Source organism: Seriola lalandi, unplaced genomic scaffold (assembly GCF_002814215.2).
Source record: "Seriola lalandi dorsalis isolate HSWRI2012SDOR001 ecotype SW California unplaced genomic scaffold, Sedor1 jcf7180002054370, whole genome shotgun sequence".
NCBI classification, from domain to species: Eukaryota; Metazoa; Chordata; class Actinopteri; order Carangiformes; family Carangidae; genus Seriola; species Seriola lalandi.
The window spans coordinates 474,202-494,342 of NW_019524923.1; the positions used below are offsets into that span (position 1 = coordinate 474,202).

General features: G+C 40.1%; 2 protein-coding genes and 1 long non-coding RNA gene across 4 annotated transcripts in view; 1 reads left to right on the forward strand and 2 right to left on the reverse strand.

Moving 5' to 3' along the window:
- Positions 1 to 2,831, reverse strand: part of plpp1a (phospholipid phosphatase 1a) — a 14,943-nt gene extending 12,112 nt beyond the window's left edge. The window contains 1 exon segment of the mRNA XM_023408663.2: positions 2,346 to 2,831. Within this exon segment, the coding sequence (XP_023264431.1) occupies positions 2,346 to 2,403 (58 nt within the window). The 5' untranslated portion in view covers positions 2,404 to 2,831.
- Positions 2,832 to 5,044: 2,213 nt separating this feature from the next.
- csgalnact1a (chondroitin sulfate N-acetylgalactosaminyltransferase 1a) overlaps positions 5,045 to 20,141 on the reverse strand; it is a 30,735-nt gene continuing 15,638 nt past the window's right edge. For both annotated transcript variants that reach the window (XM_023408650.2, XM_023408651.2), the window contains exons 4-8: positions 18,323 to 18,424; positions 9,724 to 9,902; positions 9,541 to 9,635; positions 9,220 to 9,301; positions 5,045 to 7,365 (exon numbers count right to left, since the gene is read on the reverse strand). In XM_023408650.2, the coding sequence (XP_023264418.1) occupies positions 7,070 to 7,365; positions 9,220 to 9,301; positions 9,541 to 9,635; positions 9,724 to 9,902; positions 18,323 to 18,424 (754 nt within the window). In that variant the 3' untranslated portion in view covers positions 5,045 to 7,069. The remainder of the gene's footprint in view (positions 7,366 to 9,219; positions 9,302 to 9,540; positions 9,636 to 9,723; positions 9,903 to 18,322; positions 18,425 to 20,141) is intronic.
- Positions 7,166 to 18,613, forward strand: LOC147818990 (uncharacterized). The gene is made up of 2 exons (XR_015437411.1): positions 7,166 to 7,303; positions 17,698 to 18,613. It is a non-coding gene; the product is annotated as an uncharacterized LOC147818990 (long non-coding RNA).

Genomic DNA, 20,141 nt, shown 5'->3' on the forward strand with positions numbered 1-20,141 from the left:
CCCGAGTCACTTTCTAAATGCAGTAAATAGCAGTGTTGCACTTTGATTTGCTCTCATGTCCGTAACTCTGCAATTGCAAAATGCTTCTCAACACAAAGACAGGGACAGAAAGAAAGAAAAATGTGGGTATTTTAACTTAAATACACATTTGCATTTAACCCTTTAACAAGACTCATTGGCAGCCTGCAGTCTACTCTCTCTGCTCTTTATGCACTTCAGAAAATAAAAAAAACATTTCTCTCTCAGTTCTCTCATTTGTTCGAGCTGTGTTCTTAATGCATGTATGTGCATGTTTGGTAACATGCAGCTATGCATGACTGTAGAGAATAATCAAGTTTGCTTCTGCATCAGCCTCCCAAACAGCACACACAGTTTGTCCAGTCATACTGCTTCTCAATGCACATGCGCTGCTGTATGGAGCTTATTAAATTATGCATTGTAAAATAAAGCAGTAGCCCTGACAGTTCCATATGTCAAAGTTCACCCCTGCACTCAAATGTGTTTTACTTATTGTTACTTAGATGTTTGACCTTCACTGTGCATAAGGATGTAGGTGCTCAGTAAGAGATGGCTGCTTTCACATTCATCAGTTCATCTGTTTTCACATTAAAGCTAAGTTTAAAACTAGTTTAGGGGCCAATTATGGTCCGATACTCAACATGCACAAGTGTAATGTCAAACCTTGAAGCCTCCAGCGCACATACACAGAGAATGGACTTCACAGTGAAGCAGGAAACATCTTATGTCTAGTAGTTAAAAGTTGTTTTTTTTTTTTAAATGGGCAATCATAGTATTTCCAATGGGAGAAAATTAGTGAATATAGTTTTGTTTCACACAAAAATTATTATATTTCTATATGTCTAAGAAGAAATGTGCATGTAATCTTTAAAACCAACATTAATTTTGTCCTGGAAGTAAATGTGTAGACTGTAGACTGTGCAAGGGAAGCCATAGCTGTATAAGTCATGGTGCAAATCAATAATTCATAATCAGATTTAAAAGCCCAAGAGACGGTGTCTGTGCTTACGCAGCAAAAACTGAAAAGAATAGCCCTGTGAGCACTTTCACAATGATTCCTATAATCTAATATAAAGACGTTAGGACTGGCTGAGAGAGATACAAATATCTGAGGCCTGATATGAGTGAACTGTGAGAGCCCGCCACTTAATGGTTTCAGATCATGGCGAACTGTGCCAGAGCTGGCACGTGGTTTTTAAAACACAGACTGAAAGGTAGAGCTGTCGTGTGAAACAGTGTATCAGCAACATCCTGAACTGATGTTAGAAATTTCACAAGTTTGATTTACGACAGTAGAAACCAGACAGACGTGACTAAACTCTGCAAAATGTAAGACACTGACTTGTGCTGCAACAATAAGTCAATTCATCGATTTGTCTTTCGTTAAGCAAAAATGTCAAACATTTGCTGAGTCTGCGTTCTCAAATGTGAGGATCTGATGTTTTTCCTTGTCACACATGATGGTAAATATATCTGGATTTTGGCCGGTTGATCAGACAAAACAAGACGTCTGAAGACATCAACTTGGGCTGTGGGAGCTTGGAATGGGATGTGCCTCACAGTGTGTCACATTTCATTGACCAAACAACTAATCGATTAATTGAGAAAATAATGGACAGATGAATTGTTAATAAATATAATTGTAAATTGCAATTTCAAGTCATATGTTTAAATCTATTCCAGTAGAAATACGTTTATATAAGCATGTGTTCAGACTTCAACTTTGACTATGTAATTAAATGAAACATTAACCAATGAATCATTACATAATGAAGCCATTAGCCATAATAAAACATTACATAATAGAGCAAGTACCATAATATAACTAATACAATATTGATCAGAATTATTGCAGGGATGTACTGCATCCAATATGTAATTACAAACTGTTGCACTCTACAACGCAGCGTCATTTTATTAACCATTTGATTCCCATGAGCATCTTCAACCATTGAAATGACTTTGGAGTGGCAGTAATTTGCATACAATGGAAACAAAGAACATGTAATTCTTCCTTGCACTGAGAAAATAAATCTATAGCAACCCTTGAGCCCACTTGGACAGAGACTAAAGACATATCACAAGTGATATAAACATACTGATAGATTAGTGGCACCATTAGAGGTTAAAATCAATTGAGTTAAACACAGCAAAGTCTCAGTAAATCGCACTGGCCGGCTACTGAGCATTCACCACTCCCTTCACGTGATGGCAAGCTGTTAAATATCCGAACAGGAGGATTATATCAGCTCACAAATCGGCTTATATCAATAATGGCAGCAACAAAACAGCACCCAACAGTCAGCGAAAGACATTTAAACACATACCTAGAACCAGACAGGCTATGTCGAGCAGGACAAAGGGGATTCCTCTGGTCTCGAACATGTTTGCTCTTGTCTGTCTCAGAGTCGAGTCCCTGGCTTGTGGTGCGTCCTCTCCTGTAATAAACACCAGGGGGATGCTCCTCCTCGGTGCGTCGCTGCTGCCGTTTCCGAGTGTGAGATCAGAAAACCGCAACAGCAGATGGTACAAAAACACAACAAAACGTCGACGCCCTCGTTAGAAATAAACAGACCGGCCGGACTGGTGAAGAGAAGGGCATATCAGGAGGAGAAATGCGTCTTTTAAGTGTCGCTGTAATTGAGTGGTGAGGAACCGCAGCACAGCCGATAACTCCACAGATCTGCCATGATGGTTGTTAAAGCTGCTACTAGCTTTTTAAATGAAGCTGACACTCACTCTCACGGAGAGTCGGTCCTCTGGAGGGACACCACCTGTTGTCTACCGGTGTTTGTAGCCGGTTGCGCACGAATCGTTTGACAGATACGGAGAAGAGCTCCGGAGGCGACCGAAGCGCCAGGCCCGGTGCTGCGTTCGCGGACTAGGGGAAACATCGGAAATAAGAAGCTTAGGCTAGTTCGTGACCTCAATGTTTCACAGGGAGTGATTCGTCGCCGTAAAAGTTAAAGATGCTTTCTCTAGCCCATGTAGGTGCAGGGAAAGCAGCGAAACACGCCCTTTTTGTATTTTGATTCATAAAGTTGAAACACACGCTTCTCTGGACTACTGTGGGCCACATTTGACAAGTTTTAGCAGGGTGGTTTTTGATCTAAACCTGGTCTGATTTGACATAGTTATGAAAAAAAAACAAAACTGTGAAATCACATCTTTTGTGTTTTGATAAATAGAAAAAAAAGGTTTCACAAATTCGCAAACTGTTTTGTAAACACAAGTCTAAGTATAGCCTAGTAATTTTTACACCTGGTCTAAATAGGAAACCCCATCTGGTTAAGCTGTGTGTTTTGTGTAGTGACAAATAGAATAAAGGTTTCACAAATTTGAAAATCTGTGTTTTAAACAGTCTTTAGCTTCTCTGAGTGAATGTGGTCCACATTTGACAAGCAACGGTGGATTTCGATATGGGCGACATGTGCAGCCGCCCAGGCGTCTTGTCACAGGGCACTGTGTTTGAAGTCATATTAGATCATTCAAATATAACGTTTAAAAGTCTCCAAGACAACAGACTTAAGCATGCTAGCATTTGATTGACTGAAAGGGCGGGAGCTACCTGAAGGTTCACATGATGAGAAAATATCACAGTGGTACCAAATGTCACCACGAAAAGTAAACACCCGAATGTAAACTGATGTTGTCCGGCCATGTCATTGTTATGCCATATATTATACTATGACGTTTTTATGCCTTACTATAGGCTACAACGTTTTCATGTCTTACAATACTGTGATGTGACTGAGCGCCGGGGCGGACCGCCAACAGGTGTGCCTGATTACAGGTGGAGAGACTCTGGGTCTCAGAGACAATAGACGGCGGGTCTGTGGCAGCCGGGTTTGGGGCACACGTTGCGGCGGTTCGGGACTCTTTGCCGTTCGCAGTTGTTTAGAGCTGCCGGGGACGAAGACATCGAGAGCAGGAGGATAGCTGTTCCAATGTTAGGAGGGGAGGTCAGATGCCTCCTGTAGATAGTCAGGGCCGGGTTATAGTGAGTGCTGTGGACGCCATCGCTCCTCGTCTCCTCGGGCCCCATTAAGCAACGGTGACGCCAGCCAAGCTCCGTCCACGCAGTCCAACAAAGCCGTTTCCCCGGGGGAGTTGGGCAGTGTCTCAAGTTCAGACCCCGGGGGAGGGGGGTCTCACCGACCGGGCGAGTTGAGTAACATATTAACTTGTTGACCTGTTTTAATGTTTTGGTAGTGCAGGGTGGGAGCGCAGCAGGGAATTAGCCCATACCTGTGCAGGATAGGGTTTTTACTTCAAGTGTAGTTTGACTGAGTGTAGTTAGCAGGGCCTCCAGTAGAGAGTGTCAGCGTGCTGTGTTCAATAGTGTGGGTTAAGAACTCTGGAATCTCACTACCCTCTCATGGAAATTAAGTCAATGAATTGGGCTAAATCAAAATATAGTGAGACAAATTACGCACAACCTCATTCGTCAGATGATAATATGATAACGTTTGTGTATACACCCTCTCTCTTTCATTTATTGCCTTAGTCAATCTATGCAATTTGTGTATGAATGTAAGTATGTTCATATATTTGTATCTGATGGTTTAAGATGCATTGCAGCTCAGCAAGAAAAATCACACCTGACACTGTAATTAGCTCACTGACCCCATCTAGTGCTCTGGAGGTTAAACTACAACTAATAAAATACTAAAATGATTTTGGAAATTGTGATGAATACAAATAAATGATAGCTCTATATAATAATGTACTGATAAATGATACAGTATATAGTGTATTCATCATGATCAGAGCCTTAAATCTTGGTTGCAAGATTGTTCATTATTATTAATTTCATGTTTTAGTTATTTGCTTAATATTGAACACTTTGGCTCTCCATAATTTTCTTACTCAATGCGTCCCTGGGCAAAAAATAAAGGTAAATGTAAGGTAACTAAATTACATTTATGTATTATTAATAATGGGGTAGCCAAGAAACAAAAGTAATACATGTAATCATCTCTAATATGACTAATATTCACCTTATGGTCATTAAAATATAAAGGCCTACAATGCACAAATGTTTTATTCAACTTATTTACATGACATGAAAAGATAACTTGAAACATAATGAAAGTTATTTGATGTATTATTACAAGGAACGTTTCAATGAATAAAACAAACATAATTCAAAAAGTGCCTATTTTCACATCTTTGGTCAACCAACAAAAATACAGACTGTTTTGATTGCCTCTAAGGACTGAAGAAGTGCTGGAGAAAGATTTATGGGTGACTATATTAAAACCAATATAAAGTAACAATTGAGACAGTTGATAAAAATGGTTTTACATCTCTAAGCCCACATCAGTTTCTCTCTAGTTTCTGTGACTGCTCATGTAATATCACATTTCATTATTGCATTCTGGACTTTATTTATGACACAAATGTCACATTTGATTGACAAAAAAAAATATAAAGATCAAAAAGGCTTATTCTGACTTGTTAAGTCATCGTCAGTCAATAATTTATCCTTTATCTCTCCATTATGTGTCCACATATTAATTATGTGACAAAAAACACACATTTTCTACATTGTTTTATCTTTTGAATTAAACATTAAAAAAAATAATCCTATGTTTAATTATTTTGTGGGCATACATACATATGTCTTAAACTAAGAAGGCTTTTGAGAAAAGAGTCATTTTGCTGACAAATACATAGATAAAGCAATTCATGGCATATTTTTCTTAACACTAATTCACAATTCATTAAAGAGGTGAATGACCCACAAACACACAAAAATACTGCATTTGAAATGAGAGAACAGAAAAAAACGTATAAATGGTGGCATTTTCAAAATAATACCAAACATAAATAAAAAAATTACAATTATTAATCAATAATTTATAAAATGTTTTACGAGGCCTTTAAAGGCTCTGAAAAAGTCCTTCATTGTTTTTTCACCTACATGTTTAACTTTCAGTCCACTAGGTGGCTCTGTTTCCCTACATATAAAAACCTGTAGGTTGGTTCAATTGTCATTGGCCATCATGAGGAGACAGTGTTCAGGTTTTATCCACACAAGGCACATGGTACAACTCAACATTACGCTTTATGTTTTCTTTCTGAAAGGCCTTGCTGCAGTCACAGAGGAATACAGAGATGGACACTATATTACAGATGGATGTATCCAACAGATTGAAAGTCGATTGCAGTTGTTCAGATAAATGCCTCAAATTGCTCAGTCAGTTTCATTTAACTGTAACTTTATGTTGTCCTTTCCACAGCTTGAGCAACAACATGCTCTGAATCTGAAACATTGATTAAAAAGTCTTCACATTTTTCATTAAGGTCATAGACATTTTAGGAAATATGCTTATTTGCTCTCTGTCTGAGATGAAGATTCGTAACTCTCTCACATCTGTATGCAAAATATGAAATTACAGCTTGGCTTGGTTTAATTTAAGTGGTAAGTAGTATTGTACTTAAATACAAATTTAAAGCACTTGGACTTTTATACTTCTACTTCACAACATTTCAAAGGCAAATACTGTACTTTTTACTCCACTACAAATATTTCACAGCTTTAATTACTAGTTGTTTAACAGATTAAGATTTTTGCATAGAATGTTATTCTATGCCAGAATAAAATGTTTTGTTTTAGATTAAACTACAGTAAACAGCAATGTACACAAATAGAGCTGAAATGATTAGCGATTGATCCATAAAGAAAATTAAATTTTTAAGGGAAACATTTTTCTAGTCTTTTATGAAATAGTTAAATTGGTGCCATCTCAACCACCGTAAGCCACTGTAAAACCCTATCATGTAACATAGCCAGGCTAGGTGTTTCCCCCTGTTTCCAGTCTTTATGCTATGCTAAGCTAATCAACGCTTGGCTCTAGCTCCATATTTTGCATACAGAGATGAGAGCGGTCTCATGTAATGCTCAGCAAGAAAGCAAATAAGCGTGTTTTCCAAAATCTTTAACTATTCCTTTAAAATCAGATCAGTTGAATTAATCTCTTCTTCTTCTCAGTCTTAACTGATTGCAGTCAATGCAAGTGATTATAATTCAACCAACAATGAGCCTTCATGTCTTCTTGGGATTTGAATTTTGCCTTTGTTTCTGTTTGCGAAGGTGAGCCTCGATCTCGTGCCTGAAGAACAGCATCCCCAGCTGGCCGTGCGAGGCCTCATTCATGGCCTTGGACTGCATGCACATGCGGTACTGGTCCGGAGGGAGCTCATCAGCGCAGTGCTTCTCATGCCACAGGTGGAACAAGCCTCGTGACGGTGCTCGCACCACCAGGAGGTTGCTATGAAGGTACTTTCTGTAGAGGTGGACATCTTCACCACCCCAGCCTTTGATGTCAATGTCAAAACCCCCTAAAAGAACAGAATATAATGTAAAAACCTTTTATTATATCATGATCAAACCTCTTGATATGCATACACTTTTCTCAGCAATGTTTGTTTTCATAGCTGTGTTCCCTACCTTTTAAAGGAATGCTGATTATGAATCCTGATTAGAGTGTACAGTATGTGTGATCATAATCAGTTTCCTCTCCACACTGCCTGGTTTGTTGTTGCATTAGGGGGAAGTGAGGGAATTCTGGACTGATGGCGTTTACAGCAAGACATTTCTTGACCAGGCATGTTTAAACATGCATCTTTACACATCTAAACAACTCATGTCTGCTTTTGCTTACACTTTGTGTCGCTCTGCATTTTTATTTTCTGTCTCCTTTTTCCAGGGCTGAACAGGGCAAATATGGGAATTTGGTTGTTCATGGTTAGATGAAATCATTGATACCACCCTGATGTCTGTACGATAAATACGAAGCTAAAGTCAGAAGCTGGTTAGTTTAGTTGAGCATAAAGACTGGAAAAAGGGGGAAACAGCTGGTTCTGTATTTAAAAAAAAAAATCCACCTGGCAGCACACTTGCTTGTGTAATCCATATAAAAACAAGAAATTGTCATTTTATGGGAAGTGAAGAAACAGTCTGCAAATTACCCCCTATAAAACCTCAACTTCTCGTTTTTGTACAGATTCAGCACACACAAGTCCTCCAAATTAATTTTCTATGCTCTCTGGAATTATACATAGAAGTGTTGTCTGAGCTACTGCGGTTAGGGCTTGGTTAAGTTTAGGCACAAAAACAATTTGATAAGGCTTAGGTAAAGATCAGGGTTTTGATTAAAGTTACTACTTCCTTAAGGTTAGGTGGCCTTCGTCATCATGGTCACAATAATAACCACTTAAGGTTAATTGTTGTGTTAATTACTGAACTTTAGCGATGCTGGTTGATTGATTTAGTTAACTTTTGGTCAGAGTTAGGCTAGCTGCTTCCCCCTGTTTCCAGTCTTTATGCTAAGCTAAGATAAGATAAACTAAACTAAGCTAATATAACCATGAGAGGCATTAGAGTGGAATCGATGATTTATTAATTTATTGTTATTTGAATCCCCATTAAATGTTACCAACGCAACAGCTACTCTCTTGGGTCCATAGAAAAATATTACTACCACAATTTCATGTGCTTATGTAAACCATAAGAAAGTGAAAGCAATATGACATACACTACGTGTGTGTACAATATGGTCGTACATAAATACATACATACGTGCTCACATATAATTCTCAGCTGGAAAGTGAATAAGAGTATTTTCCCAAAATATCAAACCATTCCTTTAAACCAGACTTCTGGCCAGCCTGTGTTACACCTTTGGCACAGTTAGTCAGTGTGTGTTTGTTTGGGTCCAAAACAATGAAACACGTTGTATTTCACTGAAGCCTGTAATTGATTCCCCTTTGGAGGGAAACTAAATTGATGTAAATCTGCCATGAGAGCCAATATTCCTCAGCTAATATACAGATGGAAAGGACATGGGGCTGAGAGATATGCTAATGTATGCTGCTACTGCTCCTCAGAGCTGTTTCACGCAGAGTAATGTAATAAAATCCCATCCAAGTTAAGAAATGTAATGTAATATTGAACCATTTGTGTTCTGATCATGTTCTTCATATTCATTAAGCTATGGCACCATTAATGTAGCAGTGCACGTGTTTGTAGCCATTCGGGAGACCCATTTTTACCCTGTGTTATGCAACTCCTCTGCACAGATAATCAACCCCCTAGGAGCAACTGTTTATAAATTCCTGCATTGCTAAGATGTTGTGATGGATCTGACTGCAGCGCATGTTGTGGTTTAAATGCTGTTGTTCTGTAACATTTACCTATGTTTATGAAGTCGGACCTGTATTGGCAGGTCATGCCGAAACCGAAATCCCTCCAGAACCCTGTGTCTTTCTTGATCACCTTCAGGGAAAAGAAATGCAGGTCTTAGACAGTTTGTGAGCAGAGATTTATCATCTCGATACACTCAGGTGGTCCTTTAACGGGAATCCTTCTTTGGATTTGTGCACCTAGCAGCTGGAGAGGGGAACTATTTCCCAACCTCCCAGCTATATAGCATCACACTGAGTATGATATTTTCCACAAGTGGCTTGCAGAGAGTTCGAAAAATGGAAAGGGTAGATTTGATTGGTATGTGTTACCAGCTGTTGCTCCACAGGTGGGATATGTTCAGGGCTTCCATAGATCAGAGTGGGGTTGTACTGGCTGAATAACACCGGGTAGAAAACCTTTTTACCTGAGATGGAGAGAGAGAGAGAGTGCTGTCAGACGACTATAGGATATGATTTCAGTGGAAGGTGTCTGTGTGCAGGTGTGTGTCTCACCGGGCTGTGTGTTGAGTCGGCAGCTGTTGAGGAAGTCGGCGGTGAAGTAGATGTCTACATCGCAGAAGAAAAGTAAAACGTTGCCTCCTTTCCAGGCTCGGGCACCGATGTCCAGACCTCTTCCCCGAGAAAACTCCTCGTCCAGCTGCAGCAGAGTGTAGTTCTTAAAATTAACTTCCCTACAGAGAGAGAGAGAGAGAGTAGCAGAAGTCAGTTTTCTTATAGCAAATATTTGACAAAAATAAACTTGCTGTGCTGACATGCTTTGGAAACAAAACAGCATATCAACAGCTTAACTGTAATTAATTGAAAGAGAGAGAGACAGATTGATGTGTTGGTTGAAATGAGACCGAGATTCTAATTTCAAATTCCTTGGAACACAAATTAATACAGTAACCTCAAGTGGAAAACTAACACTGAACACATCAGCGCAAAAGCTCAACAATGACATCACTTCCTTAGACAGCTTAAAAAAATACCAGATCAAACACAGAAAAAACAACAACGGATTGTTAACAAGGCATCTATAATCACAGGCAAACCACTCCCCTCAGTTGAATCTCTACATACTCACACAACTGTGAAGCGAGCAAAGAAGATCAACCTCTCACATCCTGCTCATCAGCTCTTCCAGCTCTTTCCATCAGAGAGGCGCTCCAGGTCACTGTCCACTAAGACTAAACATCTCACCAACAGCTTTTTTCCCTTAACCATCGGGACTGTAAACTCCTGCCTCTAGCCCCCTCCTCACGTTCCACGAACACGCATTACCATGATTGTCTGCTGTAGGCCATTAATGTACTTGTCTGATCGTGTCTTTTTTATGTATTGCAGAGAATGTGCCAAACAGTTCAGGTGTACAAAAGCTCTGCAGCCAAACAGTCATTATTTCGGTATCAGTTTGGAGCTGGATTAACAACCAAGTAAAAGTGGCAACCTGCTCCAAGGTCTCGGATTCACTCTGCGGTAATTATTTAATTTGTCACTTAATTTGTTTTGGAATATGCACCACTAAAGTACAATTTACTGCTAACTGAAACGATGAGGGCCTTAAGCTAGCTCCAGAATTTTCACTTGATGAAAAGACTTTTGTTTGACCTTGTTTTGTTGAAGTAGCCAGTGGCAAATTCCAGCTTAAATATGTTCATTATTTCAGTTAATTTTGTGCTGACATGATGCATGCTATTCCTAAACAAATTTGTGCTTAATCAAATTACCACAAACTAATACAGCACGCCAAACATGGGGTCAGTTTTTCAGAACAGCAAGTACTGGTTGGTTTCTATGACTCTAAGCAAAAATATAATGAAGCTGCCATGTGCACTGTGCCCAGTGGATATGTAAATGCAACAGAGTGAAGGTCAATAGGGGCCCACAGTACAATTTCGCCCCGGGCTTCTGTAGTGGCTTAATTTGCCCCTGGTAATCCTCTGTTTTCTGCCTTTAGTATTTTCCACCCAAAGATTAAGACATAATGACCTCACAAATCCTCTGCCTGAAATTCACATCAGCACAAACTTTTGTGGTCTGACTTCATTTCACTCCCCCGACATGTTCATGAGCCAGCTTCTGCTGCTCTCACTCTGATCCTGGTCATGATATGATCATGGTCCAACTCCAACCAAAAATTAATTGCATGGCATAACAAAGCCTCCTCCATCAGTGGCCTCAGGTTTTTCAAGGATGTGGTGAGAGTAAAGAGAAACAGCTGGATCCAGATGTGCACAGCTGTGGCCTTTTCCTAAACCATAACAATTCACACCAATAGTGACTAATCCTTTACTCATGCATGCTCATACAGACACACACACACAGACACAGACACGCACACACAGTTGTATCAACTTCAGATAGAGGATACTGAGGAAAAACTGGTTCACACATCTGAATGCGAGGCAGAACAAACAGGATCAAACCTCCTTCATTCATGTGATGCTGTGTGACATAATACATGGGAAACAGACAGAGAGAGTGAGTAGACAGAGGCAGACATACAAAGCTTTGTTGGAGGAAACCAGGATGACCGGAGGAAACATGGTCAGTTTGTTTTTGCCTGAGGCAGCTTGAATCATGCTCCCCACATTTCCATCTCACTGCTGTGTGTTTGTGTCTATGTATCAGCATATTTATTCACGTCTATTACTGTGTAAATAGCCTTTGTCTTGGTGCCATCCTTTCAGCCTCTCCCATAAATAAGACATAATAAAACCTCTTCAACCTGAGTGGCCCTTAATCCAAGAGAAACAGAAACATGATGCCAGTTATGAGCATCTTGTTTGCCTGTCTGATTAACCTCCAGATGGCCAGCAAAAGCAATGTCTTCACATCCCAAAAATATCACAAATATTGTGTTCACATTTTCAGAAATAAGCAAAGTATCAAGATATGCTCCCACATCTGTCTGTGTGTGTTTATGTACTGTCAGTCAGTCGTTATGTCAGCAGACAGAGTCCAGTCTCCTCGCGTCTGTCTACAGTTTGTGAATCCAAACAGACCAGATCTGTTTCACAATCTACAGAGTCCCAGGAGAGGTAGACCCACCCACTGGCACTAAACTGTCCACAGATGGCAGAGACGGAGCACAATAGCTCTGATTGTCTCAAACAATGTTAATGCAACACCAGTTACATTCACATGTTGATTCAGTCTCAACTTTAATGGAGCAAGAGGCTCATTTGTCAGAAATGAAGCCAAAACTGCACATTTTCAAGAGAAGTGTCTCTGATTGAATTTAGCAAAACAGAATTTCATGTTGATTTTGAAATTAGATTTTAGGTTGATTTGTTTAAGCATATGATAATTTGGCCAGTGGCTAGTTAGCTTAGCTTAGTTTAGCATAGCATAGAGACTGAAAACAGGGGTAAACAGCTAGCCTTGTTCTTTCCAGAGATAAACCAGCTGTTAGCTGTAGCTTCATATTAAGTGTAAAGACCTTTCTTTAAGAAAGCGAATGAGTGTATTTCCCAGAACATCAAACTATTCAAACATGCATATTCAGAATTCAATTACACAGACAACTTAAGTTATCCAAAGCACATCTATATCATTAGTATCTCCTTTTGACATTTACAAATTATATTGTACCTATTTACATTTTAAATGTAGTACATGTTCACGTAGTTATAAATAATTCATTAATCATTTATTTTGTGATTACTAATATTATTCAGTTGAAAATGTAATTTTCTCCATTTGAAGAGAGTCAGAGTTGCTATATTGCTCATTCTGCTAAGTGCATGGTTTGTGCGTTGGCCTGATCTTATTGACTGTTTAAATAATCCTCACAGACAGACAGGCACTACTGTTGTGTGCCAAGTGGAAAAGTCTACTTAAAAACTGCTATATCCTTGTTTTCTAAATGACTTTTTATATCCTGCTCTTTTTCTTCCCTCTCTCCCACAGGCATCAGCACCCCTTCTTATGGCCTAAAATAGTCAATTTGTTTACTGTAGGCGTGATGGCTGGTATCTAGTAGCGGCTAAATTATTGAAATTGTGTCAGAGTGAGAAGCCTGTAAAGAGCTGTCGTGTTGTGTCTCAGCAGAAGGCACGATCCTGTTAGTTCTGCTCAGGACAGGGAGGGGAGACCAGATTCTCTTTTTCTTCCTCTGTGAATCTGTGCCTCTGTATAACCATTTTATGTATTTGCCTGTGTGTGGTTATAGCTAGAGGCCTGACTGCAGACATGGTGCTTACTGAATGTGAAAAGTCTCGACTGTAAGCCCCTATATGCGGCCAAAACCAGGCTTCTTTTCAGTCTCGGCAAATTAAAGATACCAGAGAAGCATGCTTGCTCTTTCGCCATGCTAGTGGCACTGCTCTATGGGTGGCAAAGTCAGTCGGTTCACCGCTTTGGTCCAGACGGAAATATCTCAACTATTACCATGAAATTTTGTACATTCATGTTCTCTAGAGGATAAATCCTAATGACATCAATGATCCTCTGACCTTTGCGCTAGCACCACCAGCAGGTCAGTGTTTCACAACATCTACTAAATGGATTGGCACAAAATTTTGTAGTGGTAGTCATGTTCCCCCAGAGGATGAATCCTCAAGACTGTGGTGATCCAGTGACTATCCAGTGTCTGCTAAACGAATGACTTTCCCATTAGCTAATTAGCTAATGATATCATGCTAACACACTTAACAAAAGCGGTGAACATAGTCAACACTGCCAACAGTATCAGCATGTTAGCGGTACCATTGTGAGTACGTTTAATGCTGATGTTAGCGTTTAGCTTAAAGCACCGCTGTGCCTAATTGCATCCTCACAGAGCTGCTTGCAGTCTTGTTGCTTCATATACATTTCAACTAAAGAAGCTTTCCTCGTCACCTCTCCGTGCTCGCTGACGTTCTCAGTGGCTTTCTTCTACCTATAAGCCTTTTCTATGCTTCTAAGTCATTTTCTCAGTGTATGTCTGTCACCTTCCTGCTGTTTACAGAGCAGGGAGGCTGGTGTATCCTCTCTGGTCTATTGTGCAAAGAAAAGAAAACCCTCATGCTTTACAGTGAGCTGGAGAATCAGCAGCCTGTGCATGTAATGGAGAGGTAAGTGCAAGCTATAAAAATATAGGCTTGTGATCACTCGGAGGCTGAGCCCTTAGGCATAACAGCTACGCCAGTTGTTAACATAAAGTTAATTTGCAGAATGGGTCCGTTCTGGCGATCTGTAAAGACACATGCTCTCTGATATGAATATTTCGACAGCTTTCTAACTCCTCTCTGAATTGTTTATCGTTTCATCTACTCATAATCTTCTCTCAGTCACCTTCTGCTCAGCATTATCCTCTTGCTTCCTCTGAGCTGTCAGAGGCTCTTCAGAGAGTTGTTGACCCATCTGTGGACTGAATGAAATGCCACAACAGCATCAAAGGCTTGTTGGAGAGGCTGTCGCAAGTTAGTACGAGAGGAAGATGAGAGAAAGGTTGCAGTCGCAGGCGAGAAAAGAGTGATCTCATCTTCCGTTTCTTTGTCTGCCCAAATTTCTGGCCCCTTCTTTCATCTGCGCATCCAGTTTCCTTTTGAGATGGTTGCTGACGCTCTTCTTCCATCCTCAGAAAGTCTGTCTATATTTCCAACTTTGTTTTGCTCTCCTATCTTATCTTTACACGTCTCCTCATAGCTTCCTTTCTCACAGTTTCTCCCCTCAGTCATTGTCCCTCCTCTGTTACAGCACAGTAATTATTCATAACCTATCAATGAGTATCTCTTTAAAACAGATCACTCATTCTTTTCCTTCCTTTTCACACTATCTCCCGCTCCCTCTTTTTTTCAATCTCTATCTCCTCCGCTTTGTCTCACATTGTTGAGAATCTTTATTGGGAATCTTTATTCTTGAATATGTAAACCTCAGAAACGTACATGCCCCCGATGATTTCAGCCCGAGTTCAGGCTTTGAAGTACGGATATGTAAGCAATATACTTGAAAGTTCGGCAGCCGATCCTATCTATTTTAAACGATATCCCTGGTGTCTGCCAGACTGCTTGAACACTGAGGCTCTGATGCAGCTCTCTAGCTCTTTCTGGAGCAATGCCTTCTATCGCCTGTTTTCTACTTGATTTGGCTTTTGTTATTGTAGATTGATACAACAAACTGCAATAAAAACCAACCCTTTTTTAACCTTTTTTAAACCCAGTAGAGGTTGATAGGGGTTAGAAAGCTTGGTGTAGATCCAGGACAATTTAGATCTTTTTAGACTCGTGGGAAATTTGCCTCAAGTAGTTTTTATTGGCTGTTGATACTCAAGCAAATGCGTTTTTGGAAGAATTTGAGCAGGGACACTGTGCTACTAAAACGCCTGGAGTGTGACTGCATGTGATTTCACAGTGAAAAAAAAAAGGACAAATAGCTAGAGGTGATTTGGGAGCAGATTCAGACGAAACCAGTTTCTGGAGGTGAATTTAATTTGTAGGAAGGGCAGCGTAGAATCAGATCAGCCACTAATGATGCCATCACTGCTGGGAACAGATATTGACTTGTTTGTGTGTGTGTGTGTGTGTGTGTGTGTGTGTGTGTGTGTGTGTGCGTGCTTTGTGTGAACTATTCACTTAGAGTTAGCAGCTGGCTTTTAGGGTTAAGCTTTTGAACAATATTTTGCCTTGGTATCACTGCAGCTGTGTTTTGGTATGTACCGGACTCAATCTTCACACAACCTTGACAAGTCTTGTGATTTTATCTATGCAAAGCATTTTAGGATCCCCATGTCATTGCAACAATGGAATAAAGATTATTTTAGCTTAAAAACCTGAATAAAATAAGCATTTGTTGCTGAGGATTTTAGTCAATTAGTTGAGCAGATTAGTCGATTAAAAACGATTGTGATAAATGATTAATTATTCAAGTCATCAAGGATAATTACCCAGAACTGGTTCAATACAACTTATCAAATGTGAAGATTTGCTTGTGCTTGATTTATTACCCATGTTAGCCACATGGCTCAAGGGATGGCAGCGTTGATTGGTCAGTCCAGCACAATGGTCCAAAAAACCACTGGATTGATACCCATGAAATTCTCTATGGACATTCTTGGTCCCTACAGGATGAATCCTCCTGACTTTGGAGTTCCCCTGACTTCTCTCCTTTAACACCACCACGAGGTTGACATGTTTGTTTTATTTCGACATGTCTCAACAGTTGGCAGATGGCTTGGCTTGCTATAAAAGTTGGTACAGAGTTCAGATCCATGTTCCCCAGAGGATAAAACCCCCATGACTTTGACTTTATTCCTCTAGCGCCACCATGAGGTTCACAATTGTGGTTTTAAATTAGTTGTTTTGAGAATAATTACGATGCAATTTGGTATAAACTGTAGTGGCATCCTAAGCATCAACTGTAATAACTTGTTGATCACTTGAATTTTCCTTTAGCACCATCATCAGGCCAAAATTTTAATTTGTTCATCAACCCTTAGCTGTACTTACTTCTACTACTTACTGCTAATTAGCTAATATTAGCATGCTAACACACTAAACTAAGATGGTGAACATGGCAAACATTATGCCTGCTAAACATCAGCATGCTATCCTTTGTCACTGTGAGCATGTTAGCATGCTGACGTTAACATTTAGCTCAGTGCAGCCTCACATAGCTGCTAGCATGGCTGTTGACATTCTGGTACATTTCCATGTATTATCATATATATTAAATACCTCAAAGGTGTTTTTAATGTAAAATGAATGTTTTCACTGTTAGTTTGACAAATTTATTTTTAGACATTGCTCTCGGCTCTAGTAACTTGTGAAGTACTACTTTCATTAATCCTGGCAACTCATTAATTAAGCAATTAAGTTATTCATAGATAAATCAATAGATAACTCTTTAAGGATAATCATACTTTCACTTTCAGCCTAATTGCACATGCACACATGCCATGCACCTTCCACTGTGAGCATATACTGTATGCAGTTTGCGATTGTATCTGTGCGGATACTGTATGTGTAATGTATGTGTGTGTCTGCCTGGGGGTCTCAGATAATGGAACCACAGGTAGTTATCGTCCAATGATGACTCCCATTCATTTCAACCACAGTCGGAAAGCCAGATAAAAGAAAATCGGGGTACAGAGTTGATTACAGGAACTGATTCAGACTCAGATAAGCTGCTATATAACTGATGAATGCATTGTTAGACTGAGAGAACAATATAAAAAAACCTAAAAGGGTTCAAGGCAGAGCTGCAGCTCAGTGAGAGAAATTACAGGTCAGTGTGCTTTATTCAGCACCCGTCTTTCCCTGACTGTACCTTCAACTACTTTTGCTCCAAATTTTTTCAATTCAGTGTGTTTCTCTTACAACCGTCTCACTCCTTGAAGAGTTCGCCCACAGTAAAATCAATACTACAATATTACCGGTTTGTTGGATGTTTTTGTTCTCCTTGCTACATTCACAGGTTTTGATTTTACCTTCTTTATCCTTCATGTGACGCTTCACTTCAGGAGTATTTAATGCTGCCTCTTTGTTTTTTTCATCTCCACAGTTTCCCCTTAGCGACAGCAACAGGAGGAGACACAGAGAGACAAAGAGACGCTGTGTGATACTGGAGATAGTCCGACTGATTCAAGGCCACACAAAAACCTTCGGGGCTGGGAAATCGACAAGCATCACCATAGCAACCCCCTCAGGGAATCTGTGGCTCAATCCACAGTGGATCTGACTCCTGATCAGCCACACACAGCGATCGTCTCCAGAGGTGTGGGTGTCGAGGTCCCTGTGAGGGGGCAACATGAATCAGGGACGATCACAGGCCTGTTGTAATTTATCTGTGTTGGCTGGTATAGCTCTCAGCTCCTCAGCATGGGTGGCACACTGCTCCATTATTCATCAGGCAGATGACTGGCTATGGCAGGACGCCGATCCAGGAGGTGTGTGTGTGTGTGTGTTTTGTGTGTGTGTGTGTCGTGAGAGAGAGGGACAGATTACAAAACACGAAGAAGAGAAGGGGTTTCTGGTGCATGTGTGGAAATAGCTAAAATGTTTTCACAGCACTCTTGACAGCGAGTGCGTGACTGTGTCAGTCTTCATTTCATTACGTAAATTGCATTTCATATTCTGCATTTGGCCTCTAATTCAAAGATCTGATCTTGGCTGTGGTTCCAACCCACCTGGATGTGTTCTCCAGAGTGCTGCGGACTTCGCTCATCTGCTCTTTCCCAAAATACACCACCGTCAGATGGACCCGGCCGTCCTGACGCACACACACTTCCCTGTGCATAAACACAAACACACACAGGAAGGGACATTATGGATGAAAGCATTCTCAAACTGAAGAGAGGTGATTACATTCATGAGGAAAAATGTCAAGCATTTGCTGGATTTAGCTTCTTAATTGTAAGGAGTTTTATATATTATACATGGTGGATGAAACATACAATTAAAACAATAACGCCCCAGGAGTCTTGGAGATTGTGATGTGTTTTTTTCACTATTTCCTGACATTTATAGACTAAAGGATTAATTAATAAATAACAATAATTAAAAAAATCATGCAATCCTGACTCTCCTCATTCTGACACTATGCTAAGGCAGAAAGAGGGAAAGATTGTGTGTAAGTAAAAGAGAGACCAGGTGGGAGATGCCTGCGAGCACTTTGATGGAAACGTGTCAAATGTATCACACACATGCTGAAGATAATTCACCCTCCTCTCCCACAAGACGCACAAACATTTGTCTGAATTTTTCCCCGGAGCACATTGGGGAAAATGTCTCATAAAACTCAACTAGATGAACACAAGATGCTTAAAAATGACTGAATACATGCAGAGGGTACTGAGAAGTCATGAATAATACAATTCTGACTGTCATTATAGATGCTGTGTAAAAGACAGTATTATTTGAGGTAAGTAGGACCACAGAATAGGAAAAAAATCTGTTATAATTATTTTAACATGTAGTAAGAGCAATGTTTTCTTTTAAACTCCACAGAGCCTGTCTGCAAATGTTTGCTGTTTGTGTGAATTCACATTTTATCTCTTTATATTGCGCTGGGGAAACATACCACAGTGAATCAGAAATGCTGTTATTTTTGGGTCTAAATGTGTATAAAGAACATTTAATAAATATGCAGTTTCTCGCTGTTATCACCCCCTAAACTAACAGACAAACACACACACACATCCTTGTTTTACTATATTTGTGGGGACCCATCATCGACATTACACATTTCCAAGCCCCTTACCCTAACCTTAACAATCACAGCTGAATGCCTAATCCATACCTAATTCTAACCCTTAATCACCACGTCTGAACTCTCAAACAGCCATTTAAGCTTGTGGGGTTCAGCATTTTGGTCCCCACAAAGCTGTTGGACCCCACAAGTATGGTGGGTTCCAAGTTTTCGGACCCCATGAATATAATAAAACAGGCCCACCCACTCTCTCTCTCTCTCTCTCACACACACACACACACACACACACACACACACACACACACACACACACACACACACCTACCTACCTACCTTTAATATGGATGAGGATAAAGTGTTTGCTCAGCGACTCGCTGACTCTTTCAAGTAAGTACACTTCTTGCTATGCTTTATATCAACTTCTGCTGGTCTGCCCAGGGGGGCATTTTAATGGGCTTCAACACTGCTACTAAGCAGGATTTACCATGTAAAAAGAGCTGTGATAAGCAGCAGCGGCAGCACAATAAATCACAGACATTAAGGAGGATGTTTCCATAGCTGATGGTGACGGACTGTGGCGCTGAAACAAGCACATTTTGCTGTTAGCTGATGAGTTTTGAGAGCTTGTCAAAATACGAATGTGATTTCTTTTTTTAAATTGACAGTAGTTATTCGTTTTAATTTCATCTTGCTGGGATCCGTTGACAAAAAAAATCAACCCTTCATAGTTTAGTTTCATCACATGCACATGGATGTCTGGAGCTGTTTGTGATGCATTGAAATGTATGAAATTACAT